The 16,364-nt window shown below is 40.8% G+C and overlaps 1 protein-coding gene across 1 annotated transcript; it reads left to right on the top strand.

Moving 5' to 3' along the window:
- The first annotated feature begins 4,662 nt into the window (after window positions 1-4,662).
- Window positions 4,663-16,364, top strand: dis3l2 (DIS3 like 3'-5' exoribonuclease 2). The gene is made up of 21 exons (XM_063462190.1): window positions 4,663-4,756; window positions 5,301-6,039; window positions 6,128-6,258; window positions 6,476-6,529; window positions 6,634-6,735; window positions 7,170-7,332; window positions 8,105-8,169; window positions 8,533-8,762; window positions 8,845-9,018; window positions 9,149-9,228; window positions 10,040-10,152; window positions 10,269-10,376; window positions 10,470-10,703; window positions 10,889-10,968; window positions 11,154-11,337; window positions 11,435-11,521; window positions 11,629-11,776; window positions 12,137-12,267; window positions 13,894-13,998; window positions 14,281-14,385; window positions 14,584-16,364. Exons 2-21 carry the CDS (start codon window positions 5,307-5,309, stop codon window positions 14,683-14,685), a joined length of 3,129 nt encoding a protein of 1,042 aa, XP_063318260.1. The 5' UTR covers window positions 4,663-4,756; window positions 5,301-5,306; the 3' UTR covers window positions 14,686-16,364.

The raw sequence follows: 16,364 nt of genomic DNA, 5'->3' as shown, positions 1-16,364 counted from the left end.
CGCTTTAATTCAAGGGTTTATATTTGGAACCAGTGCTGATAACATATTGCAAGAGGAAGCCGGTGTGATACATCGCTGCATCATATTTTGTCCCACGCAGCAGTGAGTAAATAAGAGAGTGGGCATTCCTCTTTGTGCTGCTTTCCTGTGTTTAGACACTTTATGAGTCCATCTGGGGACTCGTTTATGTTCACGAGTGCGTGCGCACGTGTCCATGGGGCTGATCGGGAGTCATCCCCGGACTGTAAATGGGTGGTGCAGAGTGCACCTCGCCCGGGGTGACTCGCAGGCCGTTGCCATGGCAGTGGAAGGTGACGAGGCAGAGATCTCCCCCATGCTGTCCGCTGCAGCGAGTGATGTGGACTGCGGCCTGTCTGGTTTTACACAATCTACAGCTACAACTACTGTACGAACTCACCACCACCTCACCGCTCACCGCCAATAAGCCAGATGAAAACATGAAAAACAGACGTTCACGGGCAGACGTATAACCGGTGATGCTCACAAGAGAGTGCGTGTAAATCAAAAAGAAAAGGTGTGTTTGTGGCAAGCATGGCGAATGAACGGGGAAGTCCAGAGACACAGAGAGAGAGAGAGAGAGCATCTGAGCGAAAGAGACCGTGCAGAGTGACTGCTCCTGCCCCCACTATTTCATCTTCTTTTACAAGCTGCACTGGCTCCCCTGCTCTGATAAATATTTGATAGGCATTTGCTGCTTCATCTGCATGCTTTACAACTTAGGGTCCATACAACCGCAACACGGTAGCGGCTGCTGTACCAGCTGTGCGCTCTCACCCACGCTTCCTCTGTTCTCCCAGAGGTTCCTTTAGATTTTCTCAGAAGAGAGCAAAGGAGGATAAAAGGCTCAGGAGCAAAAAAATAAATAAATAAATGAAAATTGGGGGTGCTTCCTCTGCTGCTTGTTTTTCTTCCTGCACTCAGGAGTCTGTTTCTTTCTGCCACACCCATGCAGCCAGCTGCATTTGAACTCAAACTATTGAGGTTGCAAGGTGCTGGCCAGGGTTTGGCAGAAGCTGTGACCTTTTGAAGGAGAGTTTAAACGTAAGCCTGTGATGAAACCCAGGCTGGAGAGGGCACTGAAAGAAAAGACATGATAGGCGTTACTCACACAGTGTGTGGATTTATCCCATGAATCACAGAGGAGTTTATCGACAAGGAGCGAGTTTTCTGAGATTTGTTCTGAAATGATATCAAGTCATCTGTTCTGATCTGCCTCAGGCATGTTTACATATAATTCTAATCTTTATGCATGAATGATGTACTTTCACTGATGCAGTTAGCTATCACACCAGCATCACCTGCTATTAAAGGCTCCACCTTCAGTCACATCTCTCCATCTGTGCTGATGTATCTGTAGAAGCTGTTGAGAATGTCACAAGCTCTATAAATTGGAAACGGTTTTAGACCTCAGCCCGTGTGGAGGTATAGTGAGAGCACAGGGTGATGAGGATGAACTTGTGTAGAGAAGAAAACAAACTGCCACTGCTTTCAGTGTTTGGTTTTATGTGAAGCAGGTCGAGCTCTGCTGCCCATCGGAAAAAAAAATTCTGCCAAAATCAAGTGGCTCTGTGTAAAAAAAAATTGGCCATTAAAACTGAAATTAGGCAAATAGAGGTCCACTTTTAAAATAATACATGTACAGAATCCCCTTCCAGCTCAGTACAATCAGTCACAGTTAAATGCCAAGGCTCTGGCTGCCAAATCAACTGCGGTTCCCTGATAAAGATGAAAAAGGCTGCCCAAAAGTGCTACTGTATTAATTTCCCATGGTACAAGCTGCCAAAGGAGGGACCATTTCTCAAGTGATGCTGATGGGGGGAAAAAGAAAGAAGCCATTTTCATCTGCAAATATCAGTGCAAAGTTCCAGATGGATGGCCCGATCTTGTAGTGAAACTGTGTCTTACAAAATGTAAAATAAATACATAAACAAATATCCTCAATGTCTGTGTTTGTTTTTCCAGTTTTTTTTTTTTTATCAGAAACACAAGTAATGCAGGTTAAAAGAAAGAGTCTGCCAACAGTTCATCACTGTTGATGTTGGTAAATGCAGCATGTCTTTCGTTCCTCAAGGCTCATTACTTTGCCTGTCTTCTTGAGCATGTTTGTATGCATCTGAGGTCCTTTGCTCATATCGGTGCAGTGTTGTGTTATTATCACTACTATTATGTATTATTGTTTTATGTGTTGTGCAGATTAAATCCAGCACTAAAGTACTGTTCAAACCCCCTGACTGTGTCTATCAGTGCAGCAGAAGGTGAAACCTAATTAATTCATATCACACCATCAACACAATAGTGCACAGATTTCAGGCCAGATGTTTCCAGAAGCATGTGTGAGAAAATGTGTGCATTGTGATGTTGTCAATAAAGCCTGCTACGGGTGAGGTTAAAAGCAACCAAGCTGTGCACAAATATCCTTTTTGATGTAACCCCTGCTCTGCTAACGTCATTTAAATATGCCAGAGATACTCTGATCTCACGCATCACTCCAAAGTGATCAACTGCATCCAGGACTGAGGATGAAGCGTGTATAGGTGCTGCAAAAATCAAGCTGAGAAATGACAGCCTCATTTACTTGTTACCCACAGACGTCTGAAAGCCTCATCCAACTGCACACACACACACACACACACACACACACACACACACACACACACACACACACACACACACACACACCAGCTTGTGTTTTCTCAAAAAGACGCAGCCACATGCTCTCCCAGAGGAATTGTGCTGAGGGACATTGTATGTGCGTGCACTCGGAAAAAGCATTCATAAGTTGTCTTGTACTATGGAAGCGAAGCGAGCGTGAACAGACAAGTGTGAAAATCAGTTTGTCGGGAGAAAGAAGAGACTCTCCAGCCTTTAGTTTAGCTAACTTGGATCTGTGATCCAGTAAAATTACACACACTCACATGCACATAAACGTGCCTGACAATTTGGTTTACTTTTTTTTTTTTCCTTGCCATCTTCATTACACAATCTAACTTGTTTACACAACTGTCACACAGATCCTGTTTGGTTGGGCAGTAAAGTTTTGTCTTTGCTGCCATCTGGAGGTGCAGCTTCATCCACTTTTTCTATTGAGAGAGCTGAACTCTCCCGCTTAGATTTCTTCTCCCAGAATTAACTGTTTAGCATTTTAGGCTGTTCATATGATTGCAAATATCTAATCAGCCAATCACACAAGAGCAGCTCAGTGCATGACAGACAAGCAGACATTGTCAAGACAACCAGCTGAAGTTCAAATGTATCTCTCTGATCATTGAGTAAAAAAGAATTAGGAAGAAAACGCACATGTATTTTCATGTAAAGTACCAGATATGTAATCATATATGTGTTAGTGTGTGTGTGTAAAGAAAGAGGATGAGGAGCAGGTCAGCAATAAGTAAGACTTAAGGAGCTGGACAGCCCCAGGAACAAAGGTTGCCCTTCTCTTCTGAGCCCTACAGCGTGAGTAGAGAAGACAGCATCCATAAGGGAGCCACTTAAATACAGGCCACAGGGTACATGAGGGGTCTGCCATATAATCTGCTGCTCACACTGACTGGAGAGTCCAGTGGTTTTAGAGCAGGCCTTGACAGTGTTCTACAACTGATGCATGTAATAAAGACTGATGGGAGTGCAACCAACACATAAAGGAGAACCTTCTAATGATCTCTATGAAGGAGGAGCAGAATATAGCGAGGGTGATTTGTTAAAAATAATTGAGCTTTCCCAGGAGATTCAGCCATGACTGCTTTGCTGTTGAATTTCAGTTATTTACCAAAGGCTAAGCCCTAATACTCGTACTCATCTGTCAGCAGGTTCCTCCGTGAATCTAAATGACCACCTCAGCCAGTTCCCTCTATGTGTTAGAAAAGGTCCAGACCATCTGCCCGGTCTTGTTCACATTCAGCTCCAGGCCTGACTCATCACACCAATCCAAAAACACAAATAAAAAAATAAAACTGGGCCTAAAGTTACAAGTTTTTATTCTTGGACTGTACCTTTGACTCATGGGGATTACTTCTACATATGCTGAGCTTATTACTTAGCACACAAATGGGACATTTTGTACACACCTTTTCTTTTTATTTATTTTTTTTTCATTTAACCTTTATTTAACCAGGAAGATCCCATTGAGACTAAAAACCTCTTTTTCAAGGGAGACCTGGCCAAGATAGGCAGCAGCGAGTGTCTCACAGTTACAGAAATTACTCAATGAAATCACAGGCAGCAACAACACACATGCACAAATAAATTAAAAAATAAAAAAATACAATAAAATTCAGTAATTCAGTTCTCCTCAGTATCCTTCCATTTGTAGCAGACTCCTATAAGTCTCAGTACTTGGCAGCCATCTTACTGAACTTGGTCAGTTATATTAATACATTAGCCTGTCTGAATTAGCATTAATTTCAGTGGACATAAACTGCGGTGCCTACATACATTCATTGATCACTGCTTTAAAATGAACTAATAAACAAATAATGTAACAGTTTACCTACTCTGCCCAAAATCAACGCTTTAAAAATGCTTTTCCCTGAAGGTTATATTGCTACCACCATTTTTTTTCTTTTTTTGCTTTTGTAAATTCCCCCGTAGAGTCTGTAGTTCTGACTCAAATAGCAAAATTTCCCACAGCCCTCAAAGGTAGCGTGAGAATAACCATTGATAACGAGCGCGGACGTGAACGTATCAATTAGCCTTTTGCTTTGGGAGACGTTACATCGATTTCGTCGTGGTGAAAGAGGTAATGTTTAAGATTTCCAGTTTGACAGTCTTTATGTCCATGTCCCACTCGTTTGTCGTGATAACTGTCGCGGTCGGTCTCACTAAAAAGCGCTTAAACCGACACCTGCCGTTGAAAGTCGCTAGCTAGCTGATGCTAACTAGGCGGCGTTAACAACTGTTAGCTAGCGTGAGTCAACTGTTATGGGCTTCTTTAGATTTGCTTAGGGCAGAGATTATTAACACGTAAATACCGGAGACAGTGGCAGACTACAGATGTTTCTAGCTAATTATGGTTAACTAACATTATTTAGTTAACTTCCAGCCGTGTCTCGGTTTGTAACACTGTTTATAGCGTATTAATATGAACGATAAAGTAACTGTATAAAGTTACTTCATTATATATGGACTCCAAATCAACTACCGAGTTGGGGAGTCTGTCATTGTATAACAACCTCCTCTTTTAGTCATACTTTGAATTATACCGATGGTTGTTCTCTAATAAAAGCTGCGTTGTGAGAAATTGAAGTGTGTTGGCTTCAGTGTGTACTTTTCTCTATTTACAGGGACTGATGGATTCCCCTCGGAAGGCTAAGAAGGCTAACGTGAATCGAGAGCCAAAGCACAGCCAGAATCAGTCAAGCAGGCCTCCTCAGAAAGATGCCTATGCCAGGCTTCTTAGTCAGCACCGCAGCAGCAAGTTCAGTTTGTATCTAGAACAATATGCAAAGGATTCGTCCTCTCAGAGGGAAGACAACGGGCCAAGCCCACAGCTCAAAGCCCAAAGTGACAGGGTCAGCATACCAGCACGACAAAGGGACCAAGTGTTTAATGATTTCTCTGACTCAAGTGACTTCTCCCCCTCCTCTGTGAAAAGTAAAGGAGGAGAGAGCTCATTGTCTTTGTACATGGAGAAACTAAACACTCGCAATGTTCAGCAAGACTGCGAGAGGAGGCAAGGTGTGTTTGATGGGCAGCGGAGGGGGCAGAGAAGGGATACCGCCACCAGCCACGACGGAGACGTCGAGTCTGGGGAGGAGCTGGGTTCTTTAAAACCAAATGATGCAAAGAAACACCAGAAGCAACAGCGAAAAAACAAGGATTCGAACAGAGATGTCGGCTCAAAAGAGACCGATCAGCCTGGTGGACGTCTTCAGTCTCCTAAGAAGTCAAAGAAAAAAAATCTGCCAAAGCACCCAGAAGATGAGAAGATTAGAGAAGGCACATCAAAGTGTGGAGTTGATGTTCAGTTGTTAAGTCCCAAGCCTCCTCATGGTCGTGATAAAAACGTAAAGCAGCCCAGAGGTGAGTTGTGGCTTACCATTGTAGGGATCGTATTTTATGATCATTTAAATTAATAGTGGCTTTAATTACAGAACTGTTTGTTTTTCAGCTTCAAGTGCCAATTCTCCTGCTGACAAGGGTAAGAACAAAGGAGGCAGAGGATCAAAGAAGCAAGTGTTTGATGCTTACATGACCTCTGAGGAGGTTTCCCATGGTCTTAAAAGAGGAGAACTTATTCAGGTATAAGCATGAGTTGGAAGTTCATTTCTTTCAGTATTGCTGATCTTACTCGGTAATAGTCAAGTGATACAGACATAGGAGTTTCATCATTTTATTTTCAATTTTATAAATGCATTTTGATCAGGTTTCTAAATCAAACGCTCAGTGCAGAAATGATATTGTTGAAGCAGTGGTTATCTGAAAAAAATGGTTTGGTTATTTTTTTCTTTGTCTTTAGGGTCAGCTGAGAATAAACCCCAAGAAGTACAATGAAGCTTTCGTTCCGTCTCCTGTAAGTTGGCGTGGCCTCCCATCAAACAGAATGAATTTGACACATCATGTTTTGCTGCCTCAGTGACCTTGTTTAATTCAAAATATTTCTTTTTGTGTTCACAGGATGATACACGGGATATATTCTTAGATGGAATTGTTGCTCGCAACCGAGCACTGAATGGAGACATAGTAGTTGTGCAAGTACTACCTCGGGAGCAGTGGAAGGTAAACGAATAATATTTCTGGTGACATATATGTGCAGAATTCAAGTTTTTTTTCTTATGAAACGCTCAGATTTTAGGAGGTACATAAAAACTTTTGGTGATGCTTTTCAGCGAAAGTTTTTTGGTGGCAGACTTAATTGAGAGAGAAGCACCTTTGAACAAAATGAAGTCAAGCATTGAATTGTTGTTCTACTGGTGTGGGCAGGGTCTGAATATGTACTGTCTTTATACGTTATATGTTTGCAGTTCCCACATGCTAAACATTAACTCAGTTTTTAAAGGTATCCAATAACAGACTTTGTTTTATACACACTTGTACTAAGTTTTAATTTTTTTTTTTTTTTTTTTTGCATGTTTTTATTTATGGGTTGGGGGTTTTTTGGGGAGGGGGTTTTTGTCTGTTTGTTTGAGGTTTTTTTGTTTGTTTTTTGGAAGGTTGTGAGGTCAGATACTGACTGTGAGGGTGCCAGCGAGTCAGACACACCCACTGTGCAAACAGCTACGAAGAAGACAAAGAGCACTCCCAGTTCTGCTGTTATTGTGGAAGAGCAGTGCAGTGACCGGGATGAACAAAACAACAAATATCAGAATATATCAGGTAGTATAAATACACTGGTCACTGCAAATAATTATAATTAATAGCTGCCGTATCACACATTGCACTTATTCTGTTGCAAAGCAATTCAACTGTACACGTCACAAGTTCCACCTTATTTATACCAGGTTTGACTCCCTGTTGCCTTCAAACCTTAATTAATTATTTCTGGCATAGATTCAATAAGGTCCAATAAACAATGCTTTTTTTTCTCAAGAAAAACCAATTTGAGCTTTGTTACATAGAAGATGGGTAAACTGAGGTTATAAAGAGATGGACATGGTCAGCAACAATACTCATGTAGGCTGAGGCAATTAAACCATGCTCGGGTTTCACTACAGTCTCCAAAAGAGCGCCGAAAAAATGCTCCCCCTGCCATTACACCACCACCACCAACAGCCTGAACTGAGGGAAGGATGGAGCCATGCTTTCATGTTCACGTGATTACTAACATATCAGTAGATTTCCAGCAGCTTGCTGCATTCATGAACCAATCCTTCTCGTTTGTCTGTATTTACATTCATGCATGGAGTGGTTGCACAGAACTTCTACAACACACTAACGCTTACCCTACATGACATTAGTAAGATTATTTATTACTTCAAAGGCAGGATTAAATGGAGAGTAGCATTCCAAAAGCAGAAAGACGAGACCTCGACGTGAAACCAAAGTTAGACCATTATTTATTGGTCTAAATTGAGTTTGTTTATAACAACAAATGTCTGTAAAGTACAACTAATACTTGTTAATATTTCTCTTGATGTGATGGAATTAGGAGAACGTCTGGGAGAACCATCAACACCACGTTCCAATGGAGAGATACTCCAAAAGACAGCTAAAGTGAGTTTCCATCTCATCTGTTGCGTTGAATTTTTAAACTAACATTTCTCTTCCTTTTCACAAACAAAACATTTAAAAGGGAAAAAAAAATCATCTTTTTTTTTTTTTGCCTGCTTGAGATAAAGCAATTACAGGGCTCTACAGGACTACGTTGTATGAGTTACAAGTACAACCGGAATTGTATCATTTGCCTAACTCATGTAAATCTTTTCTAAAGCTACTCCAATCCTATGCTAAGTTACTGCAGTAACAATATTCTAAATGGGCCATAAGTTCTTCTTGTTTTTCTTTAGCAGTGATTTGTCACTTCTCAAGTAAAGGACATTTTTCAAAGCGATCGCTTCCCTTCAATCTTTCTACTAGGTGGTTTACATTGTTGAAAAGAAACACTCAAGAGCTGCAACTGGCTTCCTGAAGCACTTGCCAGACAAGCCCTTCGCCTTGTTCTCCCCTGTGGACCACCGGGTGCCACGGATTAATGTTCCCCTTGCTGATTGCCCTGAAGATTTTAGTTCCCGTCCGGGTGACTACAGCAACACCTTGTTCATCTGTCGGATCACGGACTGGGCAGCGGACAGCAATTTTGCAGAGGGGTAAGTGTTATAGTCGAATAACCCGGGGAACTGTTAACTCTGGTTTGAGAACTCTGCTGACACACTAAATCTTTTCCTACAGTCGACTAGCCAAGTCACTGGGACAGGCTGGAGAAATTGAGCCAGAGACAGAAGGCATCTTGATAGAGTATGAGGTTGATTTTTCTGAGTTCTCAGACGAGGTGTTGGACTGTCTTCCCAAGAATCTGCCCTGGACCATCCCACCTGAAGAGATGAGAAAGAGAAGAGACCTGAGGTAAGACTTTGAAGCCCAAATACGTTTGTCGTTTTTCTTTTTTCTTTCTTTCTGTATTTTATGCATCTGCATCTGTTTTTCCGTCAGCCTTTTGCTGATTATTTCATAATTCAATGTTTGTGATGTTTAGGAATGAGTGCATCTTCACAATCGACCCAGCGACTGCCAGAGATCTGGATGATGCCCTGTCCTGTAAACAGCTGCCAGATGGTAAATTGCTAATGCTCAGTGACAGTGATGATGTCTGACAGGGGTGGATATAGCTCAGAAGGTAGAGCAGGTCATCTACTAATTGGAAGGTTGGTGGCTGCTCCAGTCTGCATGCCAAATTAGGGTGTGGTGCATTGGTCATAAGTATCCTATTCTATCCATAGCCTGTACATAAAAGATGGATGTAGCTTCTGGCTCTGAAAAGGGAAGCCTATCCAGAAATGCCTTAAACCTGCATTCTTGCTAATGGCTACTAGGCGGTGGTTCCTTTGCTTCCAAGCAGATTATTTTTTTATTATTATTATTATTTTTTAATAAATAATATTTTGTTACCCTGCTGAATTTATTTTCCAAATCACTAATTTCAAGTCTTTGGTTAATACACACTTTAATAGAAACTATCATTTTAGTAAATATGGTCCCCATTTGAATAAAGAAGGTGGATAAAGCAAGGTTTTATGGTGGGCCAGACTTCTGACTGAAGTTTGTCACAGGTATACAATGGGACTGTGTATTTCTGTGCGCTTCCTTCTCACCTCCAACCAGTTACAGCAGATGACTTCTGCACCCTGAGCCTGGTACTTTAGGTCTTCTCCTGTTAGAAGGGACTTTTTCGTTCCAACTGTCAAGTGCTTGCTCATTGAAATCTCTTTGATATTGTAGGGTCTTTATTTTTACAGTATAGTACAACTTGACATAGGTGTTCTTTTGTGAACAAGCATTGTAATAATACATTGAATTGAAACCGTGCAGTAACTACGTGCACCTTCTATAATACAGTCTGTTGTCCTAATTTTTCTGTCTGTGGCAGGCAACTTTGAGGTGGGAGTTCACATTGCTGATGTGAGTTATTTTGTGGAGGAAGGAAACTCTTTGGATGTCATTGCCAGCCAAAGAGCAACTAGTGTCTACCTGGTTCAGAAGGTAAGTACTCCCCGAGGCTTTTTTTTTTTTCCATTAATTCTCAGTTGTCAGGGGTTCATTTAAACTGTGACTTTTTTAAGTTCTCAGCCCTCAGTGTCTGTCTCGTCACTCTCCAGGTGATCCCCATGTTGCCTCGGTTGCTGTGTGAGGAGTTGTGCAGCTTGAACCCTCTCGTCGACCGACTCACTTTCTCCGTTATTTGGACGCTCACACCCGAGGGAAAGGTATATAACCTGATATAAATGCATCTGATGTTGTGTTGTTTTTTGTTTTTTTTTTCCATTGACCCATCTGTTTGGTTCCGCCTTACTTGTCAGATCTTGAATGAGTGGTTTGGCCGCTCAATCATCCGCTCCTGTGTGAAGCTGAGTTACGACCATGCTCAGAGCATGATCGAGGCCCCTGAGAAGATGTTCTCTGCTGAGGAGCTGCCACCCGTGGACCCCATGCACCCTATTGATGAGGTCCACCAAGCTGTGCTCAACCTGCACGCTATTGCCAAGAACCTCAGAGCTCAACGCTTCTTAGGAGGAGCGCTCAGACTCGATCAGGTTAGTGTGGGTGTGTTCTTTGGATTATGAGAGGAAATACTGTTGTCTTTACTCTTACGCTTAGTGAATGTTTGGAAAATATGTTTGTATATACAATGTTTTATTCTGGGCCAAAGGAACTGGCTTCAATCTTAAATTACTGCAGCTTCTTGTACTGAAGTATATTTTATGTTTAATGGTTTCAGCTGAAGCTTTCTTTCACTCTGGACAAAGAGACAATGATGCCTCAAGGTTGTTATATTTACCAATACAGAGACAGTAACAAGTGAGTAAAAAGGACTTTTCTTTTTAATCAGTGCCTGAATAATCTGTCAGTAAATTTAATGACAGATGGGTTTTGTTGGGGTTTTCTTTTTTTTTTGTCTCTGTGCTGTTTAAAATCTCAGTCCTATCACAGTCTTTTCTCCTCCTTTGACTGTTAATCTCTCATTAATAAAACCTGTTCTCCAGGTTGGTGGAGGAGTTCATGCTGCTTGCTAACATTGCCACAGCCAACCACATTTACCGCAAATTCCCCGAGTTGGCCTTGCTCAGGCGCCACCCTCCACCCAAAGCCAAGATGATGGATGAGCTGCAAGAGTTGTGTGACCAGCTGGGAATCAAAATCGACCTGTCTTCTGCTGGATTACTACACGTCAGTACCCATAATGCATTGGTATCCAATTGCATTCAGGGTTTGAAGTTCGGTTAGAGTAAATTGAAAACCTTCTTTCTTCTTGTTCAACATGCAGAAGAGTCTCAATACTGCTTTTGGTGATGACGAGTACACAAGTGCCAGAAAAGAAGTCCTCACCCATATGTGCTCCAGACCAATGCAGGTTAGTACTCGTAGTTAGTACTAGTATGATTTAGAGCAGAAAAAAAAAACCTGTTTGTATTAGTTTTGTAGTGTTTATCTTTAACCTGGTTCATTTGTCTTTCCCAGATGGCGTTGTACTTTTGTACAGGAGTCGTGAAGGAGGAGCAGAATTTTAAGCACTACGCCCTCAACGTTCCTCTCTACACACACTTCACATCACCCATCAGGCGCTATGCTGACATCATCGTGCACCGGCTGCTGGCTTCTTCACTAAGTATGTCTCTTTTCCACAAAAGGCTCTTTCAGACACGCACGCTGTCTTTTCAGACAAATGACAGAATTTCTATTGTGTGACATTTCTGGTTGACAGTGAGGAGAAAGGCACAAAAGAACCTCCAACATCGCTCTCAGTCGATGTATTGTTTGTTCTTTCCTTTTGGTTTTTTTTACTAAATAAGTAAAATGTATTTATAAAGCACATTTAAACACCTTTCATTGATCAAAGTGCTGTAACAAAGCATGTATATCTCTACACACACGAGCATGTAACTGCACTGAGCGAGAAAATCAGTGTCACTTAAATTTGTGTCCATTAATTCTGATACTCATGTCTCCGCTGAATATTTGTATACAGAATGTGGGCCTCGAATAAGCCTGTCAACAGCGGAGGTAGAGAAACAAGCGTCACACTGTAACGACAAAAAGGCTTTGTCCAAGAAAGTCCAGGAGCTCAGCTCTGAGCTCTTCTTTGGAGTCTTTGTGAAGGTGAGTGACCAGATCACAACTCGCTAACAGCTGATGACTACCAAACCCATTTTTTGGTGTTTTTTCCAACTCTAATAAACACAGTATCAAGATTATAAGCGTATACGTCAGTTATGAAAAAAAGAAATTCATAAAAGTGTTCAACAATATACAGTGGTCCCTCGCTATAATGCGGTTCACCTTTCGCGGCCTTGCTGTTTTGCGGATTTTTTGTTTGTGCATTTTTGCATGCTTTTTTTTTTCTTTTTTTTTTAAACAGCGTGTTGTTTTCTGCGTCCTGATTGGCTGTCGACCATTGTCAATCAGTCTCCTCCATGCCGTGCTTCCTGTACAGTACAGAATGCATTCAGCTTGTCAAACGTACATAAATTTTCAATCGCTAGCAGTATGACTCTGAAGTGCTGTACTGTATGTTTGTAAGTTTTCTCCCCAACGAACACAACAACGTTGATGAAACGTTTAGCATCGTCAAAGGCACCTGCGGTAGCACACAGAAGGCAGAGGAAGATGCTCTCGCAGCTGCTCTATTCCCATGTTCTCGACCTGAAAACAGGGTTTGATCTTTGGTTTCATTCTATAATACTGGACTTATTTTTCTATGAAGGTTTGAACTTAGAGTGTTTAAAAAAGAGAGAAACGTGTGAAAATGTTCATGCCTGTCTAAGAAAAGTGTATAAAGTGTGTAGTGAGGGGTTTTACAGACTTAAAACATCTATAATAATTGTAAAAACTAAAGCTGGCTACTTCGCAGATTTCACGTATTGCGGGTTATTTTTAGAACGCAACTCCCTCGATAAACGAGGGACCGCTGTAAAATGAAACGATAAAGGGGCTTGCTATGGCTCAGGAAGTAGAGCTGGATTGGTGGTTTGGTTCCTTATTTTATTTTATTTTATTTTATTTTATTTGTCCTTTATTTATCCAGGTAAAAAATCTCATTGAGATTAAAAATCTCATTTTCAAGAGAGACCTGGCATCATGACAACAAAAGTCAAAATACGCATACCACATAAATATACAACGTTCAAAACAAATACAATATCCCATAACAACATGTGCAAAATATACAACAACAGATCAAACCAAGAGTACATTAAAAACAATCACACTGAGTAAAAGAGCAACTCTCTCGTTCCTTTAAAACAGACTTAAACTCTCCCAAGGTTCCTTGGGCAAGATGCTGAATTCTGAGTTGTTCCCAGTGTGTTTATTAGAAAGTGAAGGTGTGTGAATATTGGCAAGCACTCAGACATAGAAAACAAGTGCTTGTATAAATGAGGCATGTTGTATGAAGGCTAGGAACCAGCCCATTCACCATTACTGCTCAAATCCAAAAGGTCAAAGATAAGAACGTCACAACACAGGAGCACATTTAGAGCAGAGTTCATTACATATCTTTATATATCTGTCCTGGTGGAAGCAAGAAGTGTTGTAGATTTTTAACATCTTAACAGAGAAAAAAAAAGTAGGAAACCATAACCCAAACCAGTGTTTATTTCAAAATGTTTTTTTGTTTTTTTTAATTACCTGTCTTCAGCTAGATTCCTAAAATGTGAAACGAGTTGAGACTTAGTTTCTTAAGCTAAAGATTCTTTGTATTTGCATCCACCACACGCATTTTTGCAGGAGTCTGGCCCGCTGGACTCTGAGGCCATGGTGATGGGGGTGCTGGATCAGTCCTTCGATGTGCTGGTGCTCCGGTACGGAGTTCAGAAACGCATCTATTGCAAGGTCAGCTCCAACAATGTGTTTTACAATATGATTTTTTTTTTTTCATCAAAGATACCAATTTATTCCCAAGTCTTATTTTTTTACTTTTTAGTAATTAAGAGATTATGCTTTTGACTGTATATAACTTTCAGTTCTTTGCAGTTCTTACCATGCTTTTGCTCAACACTCATATCTCACTCGGGAGAAAGAAATGAGACTGTCGTATGAGAGACAGAGCAAAACAGAACTGTCCCTTTATTACTTTATTAGAAACAGCTGAAAACTGTTTGTTTCCACCTTTAGTCTATCACGGGCCTGGACGCATTCCGCCATCGTAAGGTGGGGAAGAAATCGGAGCTGACACTGCTGTGGACTGCAGAGGCCCCGGAGGATCCGCCTGTAGAGCAGGTGAGAGCCACAAACACGAGCCTGTGACTATGGGTACTCGGGAGAATAAATGCCAAAGCACTGTTAAGCACCCCACATTTATTTGTTTTTGTAGACTAGTAGAGTAGTGTAATAAATTTTGGTTTGCATGATTACAAAATGTCTTTGAAGCCAGTTGAAGGAGTGGAATGAATAAATCAGCATTTCTTGTCTGTTCAGGTCATTTCAGTCTTCACTTTGGTGGAGGTGCAGCTCAAGTCCGATGATGCGCCTCTGAAATACAGCGCAGTGCTCAAGAGACCCGAGGACAGCGCATCATAAACGTACAAACACTTGAATGGAAGTCAGGAACATTTTCTTCTGTTGGTTGCTAGGAATAACATTTTATAGAGTGTAACGTTGGAAGCAATAATTCAGTCAGATCTGAGTCCGATTTTAATTTCAATCTTCTCCAGTTGTGTTTTTTTTTTCATACTTTTAACTCATTTAATGCAAATAGCCCACATGCATACATTCAGGGTATGTTATAGGATGTAATATTTTTAACCTGTTGTCATACGGGACTTTGCTTACAGCTGTCCTGTGGCTCCGTTCCTTTGTGGAATCAATGGAAGAAGTTCAAAATCTATGGTAGACATACTACGTGGCTTTAAATCTGAATTAATTCAATATTATTTTTTATAATTTAAGATTCCAAATTGAGCTCTGACTCAGGTCTGACGGTGAAAGAATGAAGGCAGCAGTGAGTTCTATTTTGCTGTTGATGGTTTGGTGTGACTATAACCGCTATACACATTCTAATATGAGAAATCTGATTTTTAACCATTTTTATTTGAATGTTGATGAGCGGCTTCCTGATGTTTGAGAAGAGACGATGGTTTGTATTTTGCTAGGCATTCGATTTACCACACCAGTGACTTGTGACCGGCTCTGGTTGTTTTAACTTGTTGCCACAGTGAAGCTTCACAGGTCAATCGCAGCTGTGATAGCAAGGTGTGACACCTTGATTAATTCAGATTATCAGAACATGTACACTAATATACTAACTAATATTCACATGAAACAAAAAAAAAGAAAAGTTCTCAGGCTGACTGAGAAGTTTTCTTTGGATTCTTCTGATGTTGTGTAATGGTCTCAGTCATTAAGTAAAGCTCACAGGACATTTCTTTGCTCTGTTTTGTGAAATAGGAGCAAACGTATTGCTCCAATCCAAAGAAAGTTCTTGTTGTTTTTGGTTTTTGGACTGGAGCGATATGTTTAGACTAAGCTTGTCTTTAGTCAGGCCAAAGCTTCTCTTTGTTTTTACTGCAAAACACAGGGATGACCCAAGTGTGAATTGCTGCTAAAGATGTTGACTGCCTCGAGGTCTTAATGAATTATATGTTTGCTCATGTGTAGTTGTGTTTTTATGCTGACATTTGATTTGGTCAGCACAAATGATTAATGTACCTCAATGATATTTAAATATCAGCCTTCCTTTTATCCGCTCAATTTAATTTGATCGAACAGGGACTGAACTCTGGAGCAGCTGCACATTTTTAAATGGAGTTGGGCCCCACATTTTCTTTGACTCAGTCCCTGTGCCTCAATTTAGTTCTCACACCTGATTTTGATTGAACTGTGTGATTAGCTGCTGTATCTGCACGCTTTCTCGTCTATGTCAAATCCATTTTGTTTGCCTTTTTTTTTTTTTTTTTTTTTGACAGATCTAACAGCTGTCTTTTTATACAGAAGTGTTTAGTTTTACATGTACAGACAGTACTTTAATTTTAAATCCATGGGTACAAAGCCAGTACAAGCCACTGTGTTGAAGAAGTAAGATGTCTGACAAAGTTTCCTGTCACATTTAAATGAGGCAAACATTAAAATCCAGTTTATTTGGGTCTCTGGTTATATTGTCACATGTAACGTCTGGTCAGTATTCACTGTGCATTGATGATATGCTCTGTACTTCCTCCAGTGCAATATATTTGATTGTGTTTAGGAAAATACAAACATGA

Source organism: Pelmatolapia mariae, linkage group LG18 (genome assembly GCF_036321145.2).
Source record: "Pelmatolapia mariae isolate MD_Pm_ZW linkage group LG18, Pm_UMD_F_2, whole genome shotgun sequence".
NCBI lineage: Eukaryota > Metazoa > Chordata > Actinopteri > Cichliformes > Cichlidae > Pelmatolapia > Pelmatolapia mariae.
Note: the sequence above shows the minus strand (reverse complement) of the source record. Positions and strands in the feature narration are given on the sequence as shown.